The 23,383-nt window shown below is 36.8% G+C and overlaps 1 protein-coding gene across 2 annotated transcripts in view; it reads right to left on the bottom strand.

Moving 5' to 3' along the window:
• SLC27A6 (solute carrier family 27 member 6) overlaps positions 1–23,383 on the bottom strand; it is a 74,040-nt gene that overhangs the window by 37,658 nt on the left and 12,999 nt on the right. Inside the window, exons 3-4 of one of the 2 annotated variants that reach the window (XM_028514258.1) lie at positions 18,482–18,640; positions 7,421–7,545 (exon numbers count right to left, since the gene is read on the bottom strand). In XM_028514258.1, coding sequence (XP_028370059.1) covers positions 7,421–7,545; positions 18,482–18,640 — 284 coding nt within the window. The remainder of the gene's footprint in view (positions 1–7,420; positions 7,546–18,481; positions 18,641–23,383) is intronic. The other variant, XM_036020719.1, reaches the window with a different exon arrangement.

The following is a 23,383-nucleotide window of genomic DNA, read 5'->3' as shown; positions in this document are numbered from 1 at the left end:
TGGTATAATATTTGCAAATCAATAAATGTAATACATCACATAAACCAACTGAAAGATAAAAATCACATGATCATACAACAGATGCTGAAAAAGCATTTGACAAAATCCAGCACTCATTTATGATAAAAACTGTCAGCAAAGTGGTAATAAAAGGAACATATGACAACACAATAAAGGCCATATATGACAAACCCACAGCTAACATCATACTCAATGGGCAAAATTACAAGTGTTACCCTTAAAATTAGGAATAAGATAGGGCTGTCTGCTTTCACCACTCTTATTCAACATAGTACTGGCAGTCCTAGCTATAGCAATCAGACAACAAGAAGAAATAAAAGGCTACCAAATTGGAAAGGAAGAAGAAAAACTGTTATTATTTGCAGATGACATGATACTGTATTTAGAGAACCCTAAAGACTTCACCAAAAAACTAGTAGAATTAATAAATGAATTCAGTAAAGTAGCAGGATACAAAATAAATATCCAGATATCAGTTGCATTTTTATACATCAATAATGAACTATCAGAAAAAGAAACTAAGAACACAATTCCATTTACAATTGCTTCCAAAAGAATAAAATACCTAGGAATAAATTGAACTAAGTGTATAAAAGACCTGCACTCAGACGATTGTAGGACACTGAAGGAAGAAACTGAAGAAGATACAAATAAGTGAAAGCATATACCATGTTTATGGATAGGAAGAATTAACATCATTAAAATGCCTATACACCCAAAGGAATCTATAGATTCAATGCAGTTCCTGTCAAGATACCGATGGTGCATTTCACAGAACTAGGACAATTATCCCAAAAATTTATATGGAACCATAAAAGACCCTGAATAACAATGAAAAACTAAATTGAAGGAATCATGCCATCCAATATCAAACTATAGTACAAGGCCGTAGTAATCAAAACAGCTTGATTCTGGCAAAACAAACAAACAAACCAAAAAACAGACATAGCGATCAATGGAATAGAATAGAGAGCCCAGAAATATACCCATGCCTTTATAGTCAATTAATTTGACAAAGGAGGCAAGAACATACAATGAGGTAAGGAAAATTAATTCAATAAATGGTGTTGGGAAAATTGGATGGACACATACAGAAATATGAAATTAGACCACCTTCTTAGGCTGTACACAGAATAAACACAAAATAGATTAAAGACTTAAATGTTAGATTTGAAAGCATAAAAATCCTAGAAGAAAAACTAGGCAGTAAAATCTCAGACATTTTTGTACAATATTTTTTTTCCTGATATATTTCCCTGGGCAAGGAAACAAAAGAAAAAAATAAACTAATTGAACTATATCAAACTAAAATCTTTTGCAAAGCAAAAGAAACCATCATCAAAATTAAGACAATCTACTGAATGGGATAACATATTTACCAATCATTTATCTGATAAGGGGTTAATATCCAAAATTTATAAAGAAATTATAAAACTCAACACACACACACACACACACACACACACAATGAAACCAATCCAATTGAAAAATGGGCAAAGGATCTGAATAGACACTTCTCCAAAGAGGACATACAGATAGCCAACAGACCTATGAAAAGTTGCTCAATGTCACTAATCATCAGAGAAATGCAAATTAAAACCTTAATCTGCCATCACCTCACACCTGTCAGAATGGCTATCATCAGTAAGTCAACAAACAAGTGTTGGCAAGGATGTGGAGAAAAGGAAACCTTCATGCACTGTTGGGAAAATGCAGATTGGTGCAGCTGCTGTGAAAGCAGTATGAAGTTACCTCAAAAAGTTAAAAATGGAACTATCTTATGACCTAGAGATTCTACTTCTGGGAATTTATCCAAAGAAACCCAAAACACTAATTCAAAAGAATATATGCACCCCATGTGTATTGGAGCATTGTTTACAATAGCCAAGAATTGGAAGCAGCCCAAGTGTCTATTAATAAGTGAGTGGACAAAAATGCTGTGGTACGTTTACACAATGGAATACTATTCCACCATAAAAAAGAAGGAAATCTTACCCTTTGAGGTAGCATGGATGGATCAGGAAAGGATTATGCTAAATTAAATAAGCCAGTTGAAGAAAGACAAATACCATATGACTTCACTCATATATGGAATCTAATGAGCAAAATGAAATAAAGAAAAAATGAGACAGACTCATATGGAGCAGGCTGACAGCTGGCCAGGGGAGGCTGGGAGGCTGAGGGGTGGAGGGATAGAACAAAAATGAAAAAAAAGAGAAGAAATTCATGGATGGGCACAACTGTGTGCTGGTTGCCATGGGGAGGTGGGTGGAAGGAGGTGGGGGAGACTATAGGGGGGTAAATGGTGATGGAAGGAGACTTGACTCAGGATGGTGAACACACAATACAATGTACAGATGATGTGTTGTGGAACTGTGCACCTGAAACCTGTATAATTTGGTTAACCAGTGTCACCCCAATAAATTAAATAAAAAGGAACAAATATGAAAAATTAAAATATGACTGGTAAAACAAAGAAACAAGGTCAAGAGAGGTAGGTCAAGTCAACATTATTGAAATTTTATTCTCTGGTACTTTTAACATCTTCCTCATTCTCACATCTTATCTAAATATGACAAGAAAAACTCAAATCTTGAAAGAAATGGTGGGCTTTTATTAGAAAAAGTAAAGCAAAGCTGTCCTTTCAAAATGAAGTCTTATGAAAAATCTCATAATGCCGTGAAACCCAGCAAACACTTAGGAGTTCACTGCAAGACCGTCTAAACTTTACCAATGAAAATACTGTACAATTTGTATGGTTTTTAACAAACAGTATTTAGTAAACACTTATCAAATATCCAGGTGCTTTAAAATATCTCTCTTTTCATAAAGGGAGTTGATTATAATCCATTTTGTCAAAGTTTTAATACACCTTAATGAAAGTATACAGAGTCAGAAGGATACTTTCTGGCTCCCAGTGAATTTCTTAGCTTTTAAGAAAACAGAATAAAGGAAAGGGATATAATTTACAGAAAAGATATATATTAAAATACACATATTAAAAAGTATGGGCCATATGTTTAGAATGCCAAAATGTAGGTGTTCCACATGAAAAGGTATGGACAAAATATATAGGCTAAGTGATAAAGTATGATATTAACTTTAAAAGTAGGCATCACACCTATGCATCATTTTGTTAATTAGACAGTGTCCTCTGTACTCTTTGGGCTCCAGATTTGTACACCCAACTGCCTATTTAACTTCTTCACTTGGGTGCCAAATTAACATACCAAACTTAACGGGTCCTAAAGAAGTTTAATTTAATTCCTCAGATCTCAGCTTTCCTTATCTCTTCAAATGGTTCAAAATCTACCTAGATGTTTGAACAAAAATTCTGGGATCAATTCTTGATTCTATCCATTTCTTCACTTCCCATCCCTGAACTAACATGTCCTTTTGTTATCTTTCCTTCAAAATAGATCTCAAATTGGTATAGATTTTTCCAATGTGCTTTTATCTTTTCACAAATGCTCTGATGGAAGTCAAGTAAAAATTTCTCTCTATGGTCTACTGAGCTGTAGATCTGTAAGATCTACTGTAAGATCTGGTCCATGGATGGGTCAGCCACACTCTCCTTGCTGTGTGGCTTCTTAATTTTCAGCCTGTTCTGTTGCAAGTACAATCTCCCCATCTTTTCCATGTCTGGTTCCCACTTGTCTTATCAGTACCTCATCTCACAAGTCACCATTTCACTCATATCTTCTCTGATCACTCAATAGAATTAGCAATGTACCACTCCCAACACTTATCATTCTCTATCACCTCAACTTTTTTTATTTCTCACAATGCTTGTCATTGTCTGTAATTGCTTGTCTTCATGTTTTTGCTGGTTTGTTTTCTTTCTCTCAAATGAGAGTGTCAATTCCATGAGAAAAGGGATCTTGTCTTGTGCACTCCCCATATACTCAAACCTACAACATTACTTGAATGAAGGAATGAATGACATATATGATCCTACCTCTAGATACATCCTTAGGTATGGCTCCCTGGTGACTGCCTTGGGCACAGTTAAATACAGTATATGCTGTGCAGCAGGAGTTCCTCCAGGTGATCACTGCTGTCTAGAATTCCACCATATTCCTCATCTATCAATATTAAAAGCAGCATTAATATTAAGAAAATGTAAAACTAGATCCAAACAGAATTGTATGGTATTGATTCAGTAATGTAGAAAACTTGGAAGATTGAGAACTTGGGGAGAGCTACTCTCCTAGTCTCAGGGAAAGAGAACAATTACCCGTTGCCCTGTGACTAAAAAAAGCCAGTACCTTGGCTTTTTTAAAAGGATAGTGCTGCTGCCAGCAGTTTGAGGCACATCCAATGTTTATGCCAAAGGAACTTTTGCAACTGGAGCTTTGAAAATGAGAAAAAAGGTCAGGATTCGGCTGGGGATGGATAAACACTTTCCACCAAAGAAAGGCAATCCTGGAGCATTTTTATGCAACTACATAAGAATGCTCAATTCAGACTGTGAGTATGCTTGCAGATAAATCTCCTTAGGAATACATTTCTTACCCTGAGATTGACAACAGATCTGGATATATTTAGAAAATATGTGGGGTTTCTTTTGCTTTCTTTAACTTAAGTATTTATTTTAAGTGAATGTTTATGGAGCTTCAAGCCACAGCTGTGACATTCAATTTTCATTCTTTGAAGGTGTGGACTATGTCACTTGCTCACTCCCGGGCCCTACCTGAATCCACTGCTGTTCCGGTTGCACAGCAGACACCACTCCTTCCCTGCAGAAGTTCATTGAAAGGAATGAATATTGGACAGCAAAAAGTAAGATCTTGAGGGGAGAAGATGTCATAACAGAATGACTCTCCTTTTCCCAATCTTTAATGCCAAGAACTGCTTGTCCTCGCTCTGTGTGAGATCACCAAAGGGGATTAGGTAACACAATGCATCTCTGCTCAGAAAAATGATTCAGCTTTCCTTTGGGCCAAGCTATATTTCTTTCACTCTTCCTCAATTTGTCTTAGAGGTTATTTCACAAATACTGTCTTGCCTTCAAAGAACTGTAGCTAAGAATTAAAATATTTAATTAACTCAAAGCAATCAGGAACTTTTTCAATTCTCAGTTCTTTCAAATTATCTAATTGCTCCAAAATTTGTGCATTACAAATTCAAAGAGGTGAAAAGGATATTTCATTTCATAAAAAAGTGAAAGGAAAACACTTTGGAAAAAGATTTGTAGGAAACATGACAAACTATTAACATCTTTCTTCTATGAAATAATTGCCCGAATGGATGAGATAAAACATTATGTGTCAGAGTTAAATGAGTAAAAAACTCAGAAGAGATTTTAAATGGCAAATATAACTAGAACACTATCCCACCTAGCCAGTAATCTCAATAAAGAAATTTAAAATATGCTTATTGCATTCTATAAAATTAAAAATAAAGTTAAATAATCTTTTCCCCATTCTTTACAAAAAAACCCATGGCAGTCCTTGTTAAAACAAAATACTATTAAGAAGCCCAGGGAAACTGGGTTTCATCCACCCTATTTGAAAGGGTGAGCCACGATGACTGGCCTATTTTCCCTGTTCTTCCCTCAAGGACTTTGAGGGAGCTTGAGGGAGCATCTAGTTCTCTAGCACAATTGGAAGACCTATTTTTAATGCCAGCCAGTACTAATGAAAGATGGTACACTAGGCCTATTTCCACTTTGTTGACACACTAAATCACGTCAACCACTTTGAAAAGCAATCTAGAAATATTCCATAGAAACCACCCAGATACCCATGTCCATTGACGACCTTCACTTCTGTGACCCACATACTGGCCATAGCGCATGAAGATAGTAATTGCAGCATTATTTAAGATGGTGAAAGTTTAGGAAGAAAATAAATGCATGTATTCAACCATTCAATAAATAGTTACTGAGTAAATAACCTTGCAAAAGCTAATGTTTCTATTAAAGGATGAGAGGAAGTAGGAATGGCTGGGGCACAGTTTAGAAAGGTCATGAAGAAGTTCATTAGATAGTGCCCACTGTGTCCTTTACTGAAGGTGGCTTTCATCTTACTGGAGGACATTAATTCTTTAAATTAATTTAGTCCAGATATCATATCACCAAAAAATACAATGAAAACTAGAAGAGAAAACTCTTCCATTGGGACTTTTCAGGTGAGATCACAACCCTGATATTGGTAAAGTCTTTCTGAAGAGAATAAAGGTAAAAATAACCTAAAACATTTCTCTGGGACTCTCTGTCTTGGGTGTGGGTCTAGGAAATCCGTCACCATCTGAAGCACTCCTGACCAAATGGGAAGAAGAAGGGTTGCTTCTGCCACAAAGTCAGTCAGGAGCAAGACAAGAGGCGTCTCCCTGCTAAATTCCAGGCTTAAAATGAATAAAAGCATTTCTAAGTAGGATGATCCAGCTTCACATTCTTTTCTGTGTTTATTTCCTCTGTGTAACCCTATATCTTTAATAAAGTTTTATTTAAATGCCTCTACTCTTGTCTCAGCTGCACTGTGGGTAAAAGGATTCCTTATTGTAGCCAACCAGAGAAGATATCCCAGGCCCCTCTCATGCCTTAAGCTGGTGTGATGATGGCAGAGGTGATGAGGGAGAGATGTCCTAGTCTAGGAAAGGTGTTTCTCAGAGGCCAACGGTAGGCCAGCAGATTCTGCTGCCAAGGCCCACACAGGGAAGCATTTTCTATTACCATTCTTCAAGGGGCTGGTGTTAATCTGATTACTGAATCACTTCTTTGTAGCCTCAAAAACATTTAGAAATCAGACATTTAAAAAATAGGCATCTGGAAAATACAAATGATACCAGGGAAAGAAAAGTAACATCTGAGGGCAAAAAGCAAACAGACTAATAAAGACAAACTTCAGGCACCTCTCTTTGTCTGTTTACTTTTGAAAGAGGGTAATTTATAAAACTATGTGGAAATGAGTGCTTTAGGGGGGAAGACAAGTGTAAATCAAAGCAAACCCAAACAAAAAGATATTCTAATATAATCACTTATTCAAAGAAAAAATAGAAAAACAAGCACAACCAGTGTTAGTTTTCATTTAAAATATTATTTAATTCAACCTTGGAATAATTGGTTTCTGTAAACAGAGCATGTATCTAACTTCATCATCAGATGTATGCTGTGTATGCAGAAAGTTTAATTAGTCCAAACACGAAGTGAGCTGGATTGTGGGTCTGTCTTCCTGCCACATTATAAAGCACAGTATTAGTACATTCCTGGATAGCTCTCCTATTTTCTCTGACTTGTTTTATACTCATTTTATCTTGGGGTAAGTCATTTTATCTGTGTAAGTCAGGTAAACTATGTTGTGGAAGAAGATGGAGGATAAGGAAACAAAATCACTTTTTCTCTCAATACTTTTTCTTTCTGGAATGACTTTTTCTCTGTGAGAATGATTACTCTTACCTTAGGTTGTTTGCAAAGGTAGCGACAGATTTCTCCAATATATTGAAACACAGTCACATTATACTTTTTGCAGTCATTCCAAAATTGGCTTGCTGAGAATTTCTTCTTTAACACACAAGTAGCTCCTATGAGGAAAGGCAAAAAGAAACACTAGGTAAGAAAATTCAAGGGCAGAATTAAGATAAAACACACATGATGTTGCTCTGTCACTTTATCACCTTCAAGGCTTTTATAATCCATCAGTGGCCACTTATATCAAGTTCATTTGAAAACTTTAATGTTACAGTTCATATCTTGAGGTTGAGAGTAAGGCAGTTAGTTCACTGATGACTGTAGAACCTAACTTTAGCAACAATGTAAGTCATATGAATATGACTGAAAGAAAAAAACATACTGACTTTTACCTTTACTTATTGTGAAAGTTAATCACATTCTAAATATGCTATTCTATAAAATACTCGATAGTATTTTAGACATATGAAGGGGAGCTCAAAAAAACCAGAATTATTTTCTGGAGGGTGGACCCCTTGTAGTACAGGATTCCTCCATGAGGTGAGTATTTTAGGAACCCATCTGTATCAGTGTGCCAGCTGGTGTTGTTATGAGAGGTTGCATTTGGTTTTGGTGATTTTTTTTGAAAACTCATTCAGTGCATTTGCTCATTTCATGATGGGTGATTTATGAGGGCACCTGTCCACATTGCACTGAGTGTTCAGCAGTTTTTGGTCAAAATCAGCATGACCCCTGTCCCCAACTCTCACTATTCACCCAAATCTCACTCCAAGCGACATTCTTTTTGTCCCCAGGGAAAAAGTCCTCAAAGGAAAATGTTTTGCTGATGTGGAAGAGGTGAAACAAAAAACAGCAGAAGCACTAAAAGGCATCAAAATCAGTGAGTTGAAAACTGTTTTGAACAGTGGAAAAATGGCTCTATTGTATCAAATAGAGAGTACTTTGAAGGTGACTGAAGTTCAAACATGTAAGTAAACACACAAATTTTTATAAATAAATTCAGTTTTTTGACCCCCACCTCCCCTACCAAACACAGTAAATGATCTCTCTTCATATATTATTTTGGGACCAGCTGGTAATGGACCCATAATCTTAGCATGTTTATAAATGGAATTCACTATGTTACAAGCACTACCAACTGACTTATTGGGTATTTGGGGTATACTGCTTGTGAAGATAGCCTCAGCAATGCTTATTATGCATTTACCTTTGCAATGTGAATTTGCTTCTCCTCCCTTCAAGAAATGATGTTTACTTCCCAACCCTTCAAATACTGAAACTGGATTGGCTTGTCACTTGCTTTGATCAACAGAATGTAGACAAAGTGATTTAAGTCACTTCCACAGATAAGCCTTAAGAGCTATGTAGTTTCCACATTCACTCTCTTGGAAGGTTCCTTACTGTTTAAAGAGGTGGGGGTAGATTATCAAAGGTGGAGTGACCCCATGGGGAGGAAAGCCCAGTTAACAGCCAGCACCATCTGCATGGCCAAATTACTGGGGCAGTACTCTTTCAACTTCAGGAATACACTGAGTGTATGCGCAATGTTCCACCGCTGAGCAACCAAGAGAAAATTCCAAAAAAGTCAAAACAAAACCAGTGTAATACAAAGCTAAATTTTCAGGCCATAGAATTCGGGCAGTGGCATCCTTTCAGCCACTGCCCTAACTGCTGAAAAACCTCTGGCTCAGACTATTAGGCCCAGCAGAGGGAGCCACACTCTGCAGATCACTGACAGCCCCAAACAGATTGCACAGGGCCAGTAACAAGCAGCATCTGACAAGGTCTGCACCAGAATCTTTACAGATCAACCCAATACATAGAAACAAATATAAAGAAACAGCCAAAATGGGAAAACAAAGAAACTGGCCCCAAATGAAAAAATAAGATAATTCTTCAGAAGAAGAATTAGATGAAATGGAGGCACGCAATTTATTCATACAGAGAGTTTAGAGTAAGGATTATACTCAACAGCATGAAAAAACCCATAGAAACCATAAAAAAGGATCAGTCAAAAGTAAAGAGTGCAATATCTGAAATAAACTGGAAGGAATAAACAGTAGGTTAGAAGAAGCAGAGGATCTAATCAGTGTCTTGGAAGACAATGTAGAAAACAACACCCAAGCACAGCAAAAAAGGAAAAAAAGAATTAAAGACTTCTGGTCAAGATACAGGGGTAGGTAAACACACTTAGCCTCTGAGCACAACTACTGCCAACACTACAGCTAGATGACAAAACAAATATCACCCAGAATTGTCAGAAAATCAAGCTATATAGAAGTCTGACGACCAAGGATTTAAAGAAGCTACATCCATCCAAACGGGTAGAAGAGGTGGGAACGCAGAGAGGTGGAGATGCAGAGTGTCACAGAGAGATGGTGGGACAAGCGGTCCCACATTCTTGTACGGTGGATAAAAATGGGGAGGGATACATTGGGAGCAAGTGATCCCAGTCCAAGAATGGACCATCAAGCCCAGGGTTCCAGTGCCAGGAAGAAAAGTCCCCATAACTTCTGGCTGTAAAACCTCTGGGGTTTGGGGTGGTGGCAGAAACAGAAGGTTTCTCAGGAGAGTCCTCTTAAAGAACCCACAAAGGTCTCAGGATTTATGTAGAACCTACCCCTCTAGGATTCAGCGCCAGGGAAACAGCTGGAAGGGCACAAGTGGCAGATGGAGAGAAGGGGAGAAAGTAAATTGACTGGCAACAGGGCAAATTCGAGAAGACAGCTTTCTCCCAGGTAATCACTACAGGCCAGGCATCATCCTTGTCCCCTCTCTCAGCCCTCCCCCATAGAGAGCCACAAAGTAGTGAAATGGGTTGTCTCACCTTGGTGATTACCTAAGGCCACAAAACAATTTACATGTGCCTTTGCTACAATAGGTCACACTACTAAAGCAGACAGTCAAAGCACCTTGGTCTAATACACACACACACACACACACACACACACACACAACACAGGGAGGCTGCAAAAATCAGGAGACAAAGAAATATGGCCCAAATTATTACATGAAAGAACAGAATAAAACTCCAAAGAAAGAACTAAATGAAATGGAGATATGCAACCTATTTGATGCAGAGTTCAAAACACTGGTTATCAGGATGCTGAAATAAATCACTGGGTACTGCAATAGCCAAGAAAGAATCATGTAGAAATGAAGTTGGCATTAAGTGAAATTAAGAAAAACCTACAGGGAACCAAAAGTGGAGGGAATGAAGTCAAGAATCAAACCAGGGAACATAAAGAAGAAAAATGCATTCAATTAGAACAGCAAAAAAAGATTTCAAAAAAACAAGGAGAGAATAAGGGGCCTCTGGGACATCTCCAAATGTACCAATATCCAAATCATAGGGGTGCTAGAAGAATAAGAGAAAGAGCAAAAAAATTGAAAACTTATTTAAACAAATAATGAAAGAAAACTTCCCTAAATTGGTGAAGGAAATAGGCATACAACTCCGGGAAGCACAGAGAGACCCAAACAAGTTGGACCCAAAGATGAACACACTGAGACACATCATAATTAAAATGGGAAGGCTAAAGATGAATAGAGAATGTTAAATGCAGCAAGAAAAAAAGGCAGACTATTACCTACAAAGGAGCTGCCATAAGACTGTAAGCTGATGTCTCAAAAGAAATCTTACAGGCAAGAAGGGACTGGCAAGAAGTATTCAAAGTGATGAAAAGCCAGGATCTACAACCTCCATTACTCTATCCAGCAAAGCTATAATTTAGAATTGAAGGGCAGATAAAGTGCTTCCCAGATAAGGTAAAGTTAAAGGAGTTTATTATCACCGAGCCATTATTACATGAAATGTTAAAGAGACTTATTTAAGAAAAAGAAGATCAAAACTATGAATGATAAAATGGCAACAAATTAACAACTATCAACAACTAAATCTAAAACACAAACTAAGCAGACAAACAGAATGGAAATAGAACCATAGATATGGAGATCATTTGGAGGGTTATCAGCTAGGAGGGGGAAAGAAAAAATAAGGGAAGAGGTGCAGGGATTAAAAAGTACAAATTGGTAGGTACAAAATAGGGGGATGGTAAGAACAGTGTAGGAAATATAGTGGTCAAAGAACTTATATGCATGATTCATGAACATAAACTAAGGGAGGGGATGATGGAGAGAATGGAGGTACTGGGTGATGGGTCCAAGGGGGAAAAATTGGGACAACTGGAATAGCATAATCAATAAAATATATTATTAAAAAGATAAGAAATTTACTTCTTGCAAGAAAATTTTAAAAAAAGAAATGAAAAAAGAATTTTAAAAAATAAGGAAAGCTTAAGAAACATTTCAGACAACATGAAGTGTAACAACACCCACATCATGGGAATACCAGAAAGAGAAAAGAGTGAGCAAGAGATCGAGAACTTATCTGAAGAAATAATGACTGAAAACGTCCCTAATCTGGTGAAGTAAAGACATACAAGTCCAGAAAGCTCAGAGAGTCCCAAACAAGTTGGACCCAAAGAAGCCCATACCGAGACATAGCATACTTAAAATGACAAGGCTTAAAGACAAGGAGAGAATCCTTAAAAGCTACAAGAGAAAAGCAGGTCAACAATTAGACTGTCCTCTAATTTCTCAATAGAAACATTTCAGGCTGGACAGGAATGGCATGAAATATTCATGGAGATGAAAAGCAGGGACCTACAAACAACGCTATCATTTAAAACTGAAGGAGAAAAAGGAGCTTCCCAGACAAGAAAAAGTAAAGGAGTTTGTTAACACAAAACCAGAATGAACAAATGTTACAGGGCTTGCTCTAACAAGAAGAAGAAAAAAGGAGAAAGGAAAAAACCCAAGAAAATACTCTAACAATTAATGGCACTAAATATGTATCTATCAATCATCACCTTAAATGTAAATGGCTTAAATGCTCCAACCAAAAGTCAGAGGGTAGCTGAATGGATTAACAAAATAACACTCATGTATATGCTGCCTCTAAGACCCCACCTCAGATCAAAAGATACACACAGACCAAAAGTAAAAGGATATAAAAAGATATTTTATGAAAATAGAAAGGAAAAAAATGGCTGGGGTAGCAATACTTATTTCTGACAAAACAGACTTTAAAAGCATGACTATAGTAAGAGACAAAGAAAGACACTATATAATGACGAAGGGAACAATTCAACAAGAGGCTATAACCCTAATAAACATTTACACACCCAACATAGGAGCACCTGAATACGTGAAGCAAATTTTGATGGACATAAAGGGAGAGATTGACAGAAACACAGTCATAGTGCGGGATTTTAACACCCCGTTGACTTAAATGGGTAGATTTTCAAGAAGAAAATCAACATGGAGATAGCAGCCTTGAACAACACACTAGATTAAATGGATTTAATTGTTATCTTCAGGGCATTTCACCCTAAAGCAGCAGAATATATGTACTTTTTAAGTGCACATGGAACATTTTCTAAGATAGACCACAGTTAGGATACAAAGGAAGTCTTAATAAATTTTAAAAGATAGAAATCATACCAAGCATCTTCTCTGACCATAATGCTATAACACTAGAAATCAATCACAAGCAGATAACTGAAAAACACCCAAATACATGGAAGCTAAATAAGATATTGTTTTTTTAAAAAAATATTTTATTTATTTATTTATTTTTAGAGAGGGAATGGAGAAAGAGAGAGAGAGAAACATCAATGTGCGGTTGCTGGGGGTCATGGCCTGCAACCCAGACACGTACCCTGACTGGGAATCAAACCTGTGACACTTTGGTTCGCAGCCCATGCTCAATCCACTGAGCTACGCCAGCCAGGGCTAGATAGTGTTAAAAAATGAGTGAGTCAACAAGATCAAGAAAGAAAACAAAAGATACCTTGAAACCAGTGAAAACAATGGCTCAACAATTCAAAATCTGTGGGACACTGGGACAGCAATACTAAGAGGGAAATTCATAGCATTACAAGCCTATCTCAAAATAAGAAAAAGCTCAAATAAACAATCTAACTTAGCACTTAAAGGAGCCTGAAAAAGAACAATAAACAAAGCCCAAAGTGAGTAGAAGGAAGGAAGTAATAAATATCAGAGCTGATATAAATGAAATAGAGTCTAAAAAAAGATAAAAAAGATCAATGTATCCAAGAGCTGGTTCTTTGCAAAGATAAACAAAATTGACAAACCTTTAACCAGACTCATCATGAAAAAAAGAGAGACGACCCAAATAAATAAAATCAGAACTGAAAGAGGAGAAATAGTAATTGACACCAAATAAATAGAAAGGATTGTAAGAAAGTATTATGAACAACTGTATGCCAACACACTAGACAACCTGGATGAAATGAATAAACTCCTAGAAACACACAGTCTTCCAAAACTAAATCAGGAAGAATCAGAGAACCTTAATAGACAGATTACATCTAGTGAAATTGAAACAGTAATAAAAAAACTCCCAACAAACAAAAGCTTTGAACCAGATGGCTTTACACATGAATTTTACCAAACATTCTGAAAAGAACTAATGCCTCTTCTTCTCTATTTTAAAAAATTCAAGAAGTAAGGCCTATAAGCTCATTTTCTGAGGGCCAGCATTATCCTAATTCCAATGCCAGATAAAGACACTACAAAAAAAAGAAAATTATAGGTCAATATCCTTGATGAACATAGATGCTAAAAACCTCAACAAAATATTAGCAAAGCAAATACAGCAATGCATCAGAAACATCATACACCATGATCAATTGGGATTTATACTGGGAATGCAAGGTTGGTACATTCACAAATCAATAAATGTGACTCATCACATAAACAAAATAAAATATAAAAACCACATGAACATATCAATGGATGAAGAAAAAGCTTTTGATAAAATCCAGCACCATTTGTAATAAACACTCACAGCAAAGTGAGGATAGAGGAAATATACCTAAACATAATAAAGGCCGTATATGACAAACCCACTGACAGCATCATACTCAATGGGAAAAACTACAAGTGTTTCCCTTAGGATTGGGAAGAAGACAGGTATGTCCACTTTCACCTCTCTTATTCAACATCGTACTGGAAGTCCTAGCGACAGCAATGAGACAAGAGGAAGAAATTAAAGACATCCAAATGGAAGGGAGAAAGTTAAACCATCAATATTTGCAGATTACATGATACTGTACAAAGAAAATCCCGGACTTCTGGCCAAGATGGAGGCATAGGTGGATGCACCGTACCTCCACGCACAACCAAGATTGGAACAACAACAATTTAGAGGCAGAATAACACTCAGAACTGATAGAAAATTTATCTGAATGGAAGTTGGACAGCCAAGAAATTGAAGTAGACCCGTTCATCCAGACCGGTAGGAGGGGCAGAGACGAGCAGCCCGGCGCGGCTTGCGGCAGGGAGAACAGAGAGAATTGGGCGCATAAAGCAACTGGGGCATTTAAGGCATCAGGGCCATGCAAGATCGCAGCGGGTGGACCCTGAGTACGCAATCGGCAGCTGGCAGACCCAGTGAGGCGGCAGTTGGGGAGCAGGGCAGAGCGTGCAACCCAGGATCCCAGGGAAGGGACTGAGGTCCCGTGAAGAACAGAGCTACCACCATTGTTCCCTGTTGACCCCGCCCCCACATACAACATCACAATCTAGAGACTGGGGTGCCCAGCCCTGGTAAACACCTAAGTCTCCGCCCCTCACCGTAACAGGAGCGAACAGACCAAAAAAAAAAAAAAGAGAGAGAGAGAGAGATGGCTCAAACAGAAGAACAAATCAGTGTCCCAGAACTCATCCTTTTGAGCGACTAAGAGATAGCTAATCTATCAGATGCACAGTTCAAAACACTGGTGATCAGGAAGCTCACAGAATTGATTGATTTTGGGCGCAAATTAGATGAAAAAATGCAGGTTACCATAAAAGAGATGAAGGAAAATGCACAGAGAACCAATAGTGATGGGAAGGAAACTGGAACTCAAAAAAATAGAGTGGACCAGAAGGAAGAAAAAAACAATCAGGGAAGAATAGAGAAATAAGAATTCAAAAAAATGAGGAGAAGCTTAGGAACCTCCAGGACATCTTTAAACGTTCCAACATCCGAATTATAGGGGTACCAGAAGGGGAGGAAGTAGAGCAACAGATTGAAAATGTATTTGAACAAATAATAAAGGAGAACTTCCCCATTCTGGCAAAGGAAATAGACTTCCAGGAAGTCCAGGAAGCTCAGAGAGTCCCAAAGAAGTTGGATCCAAGAAGGAACACACCAAGGCACATCATAATTACATTACCCAAGATTAAAATTAAGGAGAGAATCCTAGAAGCAGCAAGAGATAAGGAGACAGTTACCTACAAAGTAGTTCCCATAAGTCTGTCAGCTGATTTCTCAAAAGAGACCTTATAGGCAAGAAGGGGCTGGAAAGAAGTATTCCAAGTCATGAAAGACAAGGACCTATATCCCAGATTACTCTATCCAGCAAAGCTCTCATTTAGAATGGAAGGGCAGATAAAGTGCTTCTCAGATAAGGTCAAGTTAAAGGAGTTCATCATCACCAAGCCCTTATTATATAAAATATTAAAGGGACTTATCTAAGAAAAAGAAGATAAAAAAACATGTACAGTAAAATGACAGTAAACTCACAATTATGAACAACCACACCTAAAACAAAAACAAAAACAAACTAAGCAAACAACTAAAATAGGAACAGAACCACAGAAATGGAGGTCACATGGAGGGGTATCAACAGGGGAGTGGGAGGAGGAGAGAGGGGGAAGAGGTACAGAGAATAAGTAGCATAGATTGTAGGTTGAAAATAGATAGGGGGAGGGTAAGAATAGTATGGGAAATGTAGAAGCTAAAGAACTTATAAGTATGACACATGGACATGAACTAAAGTGGGGGAAGTGGGTGGGAGAGGGTGTACAGGGTGGAGGGGAGTGAAGGGGGGAAATGGGACAACTGTAATAGCATAATCAATAAAATAGAAAAAAAGAAAAAAAATAAGAACAATAAATCTCTGGAAAAAATATATATATAAAAAAAGAAAATCCCAAAGATCCCACCAAGAAACTACTAAAACTAAGAAATGAATTCAGCAAAGTAGCAGGATACAAAATTAATATCCAGAAATCAGTTGCATTTTTATATACCAATGATGAACTAACAGGAAGAGAAATTAAGAAAACAATCCCATTTACAATCGCTTCAAAAAGAATTCAATATCTAGAAATAAACCTAACCAAGGATGTAAAAGACTATGCTTGGAAAATTATAAGACACTGAAGAAAGAAACTGAAGAACATACAAATAAGTGGAAGCACGTACCGTGTTCATGGATAGGAAGAATTTACATTATTAAAATGTCCATACTACCCAAAGCAATCTATAGATTCAACACATTCCTATCAAGATACCAATGATGCATATCACAGAAATAGAACAAATATTTCAAAAATTTATATGGAACCACAAAAGGCCCCACATAGCAACAGTGATCCTGAGAAAGAAGAACAAAGTTGGGGGAATCATGCTACCTAATATCAAACTATACTATAAGGTCAAAATAATCAAAATAGCATGGTACTGGCATGAACACAGACACACAGATCAATGGAACAGACTAGAGAGTCCAGAAATAAACCCACCACTTTATAGCCAATTAACATTCAACAGAGAAAGTAAACACATGCAATCAGCTAATGATAGTTTATTCAATAAATGGTGCTGGGAAAATTGGAAGATATGTGCAGGAAAATGAAACTAGACCACCTTCTTACACCACACACAAAAATAAATTCAAAATGGACTAGTCTTAAATGTTATATCTAAAACTATAAAGATCCTAGAAGAAAACATTGGCAGCAAAATCTTCAGACATTGTTTGTAGCAATATTTTATGATATATTTCCCCAGGCAAGGGAAACAAAAGAAAAATTAAACAAATGGGACCACATCAAACTAAAAAAGTTTTGCATAGCAAAGGAAGACATCAACAAACTAAAAAGGTAACCCACAGAATTTGAGAACATATTTGCTGATATATCTCATAAGGGGTTAATATTCAAAGTTTATAAAGAACTTACAAAACTCATCACCAAAAAAAAACCCAATCAAAAAATGGGCAAAGGACCTGAAGAAATATGTCTCTGAAGAGGACTTACAGATGGCCAATAGACATACGAAAAGATGCTCAATATTACCAATCATCTCACACCTGTCAGAATGACTATCATCAGTAAATCAACCAACAACAGTTTCTGGTGAGGATGTGGAGAAATGGGAACTCTTTTGCACTGTTGATGGGAATGCAGACTGGTGCCGCCACTGGGGAAAGCAGTATGGAGATACCTAAAGAAATTAAAAATGGATCTGCCTTTTGACCCAGCATTCCCATCTCTGGGAATGTATCCGAAGGAATCCAAACACTCATTTGAAAGAACAAAAACACTCTTATGTTTGTTCCAGCATTATTTACAATCACCACGACATGGAGGCAGCCCAAATGTCCATCAGTAGATGAGCGGATAAAACAACTATGGGGCATTTACACAGTGGAATACTACTTGGCCATAAAAAAAGAAAGTTTTACCTTTTGTGATAGCATGGATGGACCTGGAGAATATTATGCTAGGCCAGTCAGAGAAAGACAAATACCATATGATTTTATTCATATGTGGAATCTAATGAACAAACTGAACTAATAAGCAAAACAGAGACAGACTCATAGAGAACAGGATGACAGCTAAGGCAGGGGTGAGGTGAGGGGGTGGAGCGATTGAGCAAAAAGGACTCATGGACATGGATGACACTGTGGTGATTGTGGAAGGAAGAGAGGTGTAAGGAGACTAAATGGTAATGGAAAAATACAATAAAAATAAAATAAAATAAATTTATCAAAATTAGAAAAAAGGAATATCCTGAATATGTAATGAAATTATGCAGTTTTAACAAATTGTACAATTAATTAAATGGTATGATTACATAACACACACACAATCATTCTGAATTCTACTGGTATAGTTTAAAACTTTAAAAACATGAGTTCTAATTATTAGGCATTTTCAAAACTTGTTATAAACAAAATAAAAACTTACCTAACTCAATACATCCACCAATTCCCAGGAGAGATCCTGAACTATGATACAGAGGAAGGGTTATATAAATGATATCGTCAGTAGTACAACCAAAAGCCCACAATCCAGCTGAACCCTTTAAAGCTTGTAGCTGAGTAATCACAGCTGCTTTTGGTAGACCTAGAAGTAAAGAAAAAAATACATATGTAATATGTAACAGAAATCAAGTCTAGCCTTTCCTAGACATTCCTCTTTTTTTTTTTTAGGTATCAAGAGGTCTTTATTGAAATAATAGCACAGTTACACTTCTAAAACCCTTTCCACTTATATACAATAGCTTAAAAATGCTTGTTACATACAGTGCACAGACAGTTCAATAATTACAACCAACATGCAATTTCAGATGCATTTGAAATAAAGAAAATAGCCTATTGAATAATTTAAAGTAAAATTACTGTGCAATATGAAAATAAAGATATAAAAGTGTTAGGATTACTAGACATGCTTGAGGCCACCTAACCAAGGCCAATGGCAATTACAGAACTAGAAGTTGGCAGGCTGAATACACACATGGACCCTCAAAACAAAAAGAATGGAATTAGAGATGACAGCAACAAAATTTAGCAAAGCAGATGGACAACTGACACCACCCATTCAAGGAGCTGAAAACTGAGGTGAAGCCTTGAAGAAAGGTGATTTCCCCCAGAAAATCCCACAGAGGCTCAGAAAGTTGTCTACCAGGTACCTCATAGAGTAAAAGATAGTTATGGAACTATAAACAGGGAGTTTCAAAAGTTCTGTTTATGAAGCAATTACATCAAGGACATAGAAAAGGGAGTCTATGTAACTCTTAACCCTTGTTCATAAAGTTATTACATAACCTCCCAAGTCAAAAAGATATAAATGGTATGAAAACTGACCTCAATTCTTTTCTTATTCAGAGACACTCTGAATTTGTTCCTGGGTCCTGGAATATAATCTTTTCGTGATCTTGGGCAAACAGGACTTGGCAGTAGTAAGGGTTGCTAGGTAATATTCAACATCATCCAAAGAGTTCCCTTACAACCTGCCGAAGGGGCCTATGAGCAGACTCTACTCCCACTGTGTAACTTTTCAAAGCCTCACTTCCTAACTTGCACCAATACCTCCTTCATTATCAATGCAATGTTGTTGGTGGTGAAAATCAAGTGATTTTATGATATTAGGTGGCATAATATTATAAATTCTCATATTTTTACCATTATAATCACTTAATTTAGCTCTGGGTTTTGAGTTGCAAAATATCAGTTTATGTTAGAGAGAGAGAGAGAGAGAAAGAGAGAAATGTGTTTTATTAAAATGTCAATTAAATCCTTACTGAACTCAATGTGATTTTGTTACACTCTTTGATAGCTTTACATCCATAAAGCATGACATTGTCTGTGTGCCTAATTCTGTATGTTGCTCTGTGCTGCTCTGAACAAGATCTCATAGTGCTCAGGACTTTAGGCTATGAGAAGATATTCGTATTTCTTTCCTGTATAATAAAATCATTCACAAACTAATTTTGCAAGAATATCAATATATACTTTTAAATAAAGATTTTATTTATTTATTTTTAGAGAGAGGGGAAGGGAGGGAGAAAGAGAAGAAGAGATACATCAATGTGTGGTTGCTTCTTGCACATCCCCTGCTGGGGACCTGGCCTGCAACCCAGGCATGTTGCTTCCCATTCATAACTGGGAATTGAACAGGTGGCCCTTTGGTTCTCAGGCCAGCACTCAATTCACTGAGCCATACCAGCCAGGGCTCAACATATACTTTTGATATTTGTTTTAAAATGCAAAATAATAAAAATAAAAATAAACTACAGCCCAGGATTGCTTCTTCTCCCCGGTAGATCTCAGAATTATTCTCTGCAAAAGGTGACTCTGGAAATAGCAGGAAGAAGAAAGACTGGCCAGATGGGGAATAAGAGAAAGTCTGCACACTCCTCCAGCTCCTTTTTAACCCTTGACTAGGTTTACCCTTCCAGATTCTCATCTGAGGACTCCACATAGCTCAGAATAGTAAAAACTAAAAGGCACTGACAGTCATGAGCCCCCCAACAAAGTGTCCTGGACAATGACACCAGTCAATCCACCAGGCCCACATAGGCACACTGAGCTCATCTAGTCAGGATATTGCATGGTTTGTGTGTTTGTGTTCTGGTGTCTGTACTTTAAATATTAGCTGTCAGCCCAAAATCAATAGATATTTGAGGTAATTCTCTAGGGTAAAGGTTAGAGACCAATACAAACCCAAAACAAAAGGATGTTGAGGAAAATAAAAACAAGATAGAATCAAAAAATTATTATAATTAATATTCCAAGAGAGATGAGACTATAGAATGTCAATAATACAAAGATAACAAAGAGAGGAATATTCTGGAAGCACAAGAGTTAGAAGATAAACCTCTCAAAAAGTAAATTGAAAGATACAAAAAGAAAAATGGGATACAAAAAAAATACAAAATAAATAACTCCATCCAGGAGGGCCAATCTTCAAAAAGTTAGAGTTCCAAAGATAAACGAATAAACAAACAACTGAGGGAGAAAGAATAAACAAACAATGGGGAGAAAGAACAGAAATAAAAAAGGAAAGAGAAGAGAACGTACAATAGAATTAAAAATTTTTTTTCAAGTAACTAGAATTGTAAGATCTGAGTTTCTAGACTAAAAAGGCCTACAAATTTCCCAGCAAAAGAACAATTTAGAGCAGTCCTAGTACAAGTCATTATGATGTTATAGACTAATAAAAACGCATAAAAGATTCTAAAAATGCCCAAAGAAAAAAAAAAGAATACCAGTTTGCATATACAGGATAAGAAATCAGAAAGAAAAAGAATACTCAATATGTATGCTGAAAGTCAGAAGGTATTAGAGCATGTCTTCAAATTTCTGCAAAAAAAATCTTTTCTAACTTAGAATTTTATATGAGGACTCAAACTTACCTTCTAAACACTCTTTATCTGATAGCAGGACAATGATAAAATAAAAAGTAAATCAGGAGACAAACTTAGGGTCTAGGAATTAGGGGATCAGAAAAAAGAGAACAGTTGAAGGGAATTCCCAGGAAGCTGGTGAAGAATGAACCCAGGGCTGTAAGAGAGTAACTGGTCGAGGCTGAAACAGAGGAGGAAGGTTCTGGGGAAGAGTTGTATGAAAACATGGGCTTGATACAATACAGACTGTCTTTCTAATATCAAACCTTTTTCAGGAAGGGGTGAGTAGGAACCAGTTTTAGGTGTATAGGAAACTAAGCAAGCAAACAAGAAAAAAACAGTGATTAATTCTAGGTTGGAGGGAATTTTATGTGAAAGAAAATAAGTATACTTTTATTATACCATAGACCTAAGCTAGAGATAGTGTTTCCCGGGTTACAATATAATACTGATACAATAATACTGATACCAATCAAGTCAAAATTTATGATGAAACGGTATCAATGTGATGATGGGGAGAGCAAGTGCCTGCACAAGAGAAATGAGTGGAGGGAGAGAGTAGTGAGAAACGAAGACAAAATCCTCATCCTCCTGGAAAATCAGTAGACACTTTTTAGAATGTATCTATTAAGTGTCCAGTTAGATACTGATTCTATTTAGACATACGGAGGTAATTATAGTAGGAAAGATGCAGAAGTACTAAATGTGGTTGGTTTGGGGTAGGAGACATAAGGGGGTAAGCGGGGTGCTTTCCCCTTAAACTTCTAAAATTATTAGAATTTTTTACCTCTGTGCTATATAACTTCCATACAAGTAAATATCAAGAAAAAAATAGTAATGCTTTTGTTTGCAGTCTGTTGTGCACATGTATAAAACACTTTGGTTTTAATCTTGAAGAACAAAGGCTGGTAATGGAACGCTCCAGCCCATTCTCTCTGGGCTGGGGAGGAGGCTGCAGAGAAGGGGGATGGTGGGGACTGTTTTGAAGACCAGGGTCACTTTCTACTTTTCACAACAGTCATAAAGATATACCAGTTAAGTACCTTCTGTTGGAATTTTTCAAAGTTTATCATTTCTACAATTTCATTGTCTCTTTCAAAGTCTAAAATCAGACTGAATTTATGCTGACCTGATACATATTATAATAGCATTTTCCACTTCGTTTATCAAAGCTGTTGTAAACATAGTCAAAAATATAGTCTGCTCTCTAGTCTAGAAGAGATCATTATTGGGCTCCAAAGAAAAGAAAGAAAAGAAAAGAAAAGAAAAGAGAAGAAAAGAAAGGAAAAGAAAAGGAAGGAAGGAAGGAAAGAAGGAAGGAAGGGGGGAAGGAAGGAAGGAAGGGTGGGTGAGACTGAGGGAGGGAAGGAAAAGAAAAATAGAAACTTAACTTATGCAATAGTAGCTTTGGCTAGTAATACTACCTGTGCACAAGAAATTAGTGACAGAATATTTTTAATATGTCTAATTCACACCTCCAGTCATCTCCAAACTAATCACAAAAGCTTTAGCCTACAAAATACCATTCAGTTTTTCTTAAGAATCAATAAAGTTTAACATTTTTTTTGAATTCTTGGGCAGTTTCATTATTTTGTGTGTGTGTGTGTGTGTGTGTGTGTGTATTATTATTATTATTTATCTGAAAAAGGGAAGGTGTGGTTTCTTAATTCTATCTTGTATTTTCTCCCAAATCTGAAATGCCTTCAAGACTTCCTGTTTGTCACATGTTGCAATCACCCTGAGGAAAATCAGCAGGGCCAGCCACAGGAGCTTAAAATAGAGCTATAGTTGGAATCTGTTTAGGATTTAACATTTTCCACAAGAATATAAAAAGCTGTTTTAAAGTAGACCAATGGATTACCCAGCAGGATAATTAGAAACTATTTAAACTAATCTCTTCATTTCATATATCAGGAATCTAAGGAACAGAGAAGCTAGCAAAGATCTTGCCAAAGAAGCTG

The sequence above is a fragment of the Phyllostomus discolor genome, chromosome 3, assembly GCF_004126475.2.
Source record: "Phyllostomus discolor isolate MPI-MPIP mPhyDis1 chromosome 3, mPhyDis1.pri.v3, whole genome shotgun sequence".
Taxonomy (NCBI): Eukaryota; Metazoa; Chordata; class Mammalia; order Chiroptera; family Phyllostomidae; genus Phyllostomus; species Phyllostomus discolor.
Note: the sequence above shows the minus strand (reverse complement) of the source record. Positions and strands in the feature narration are given on the sequence as shown.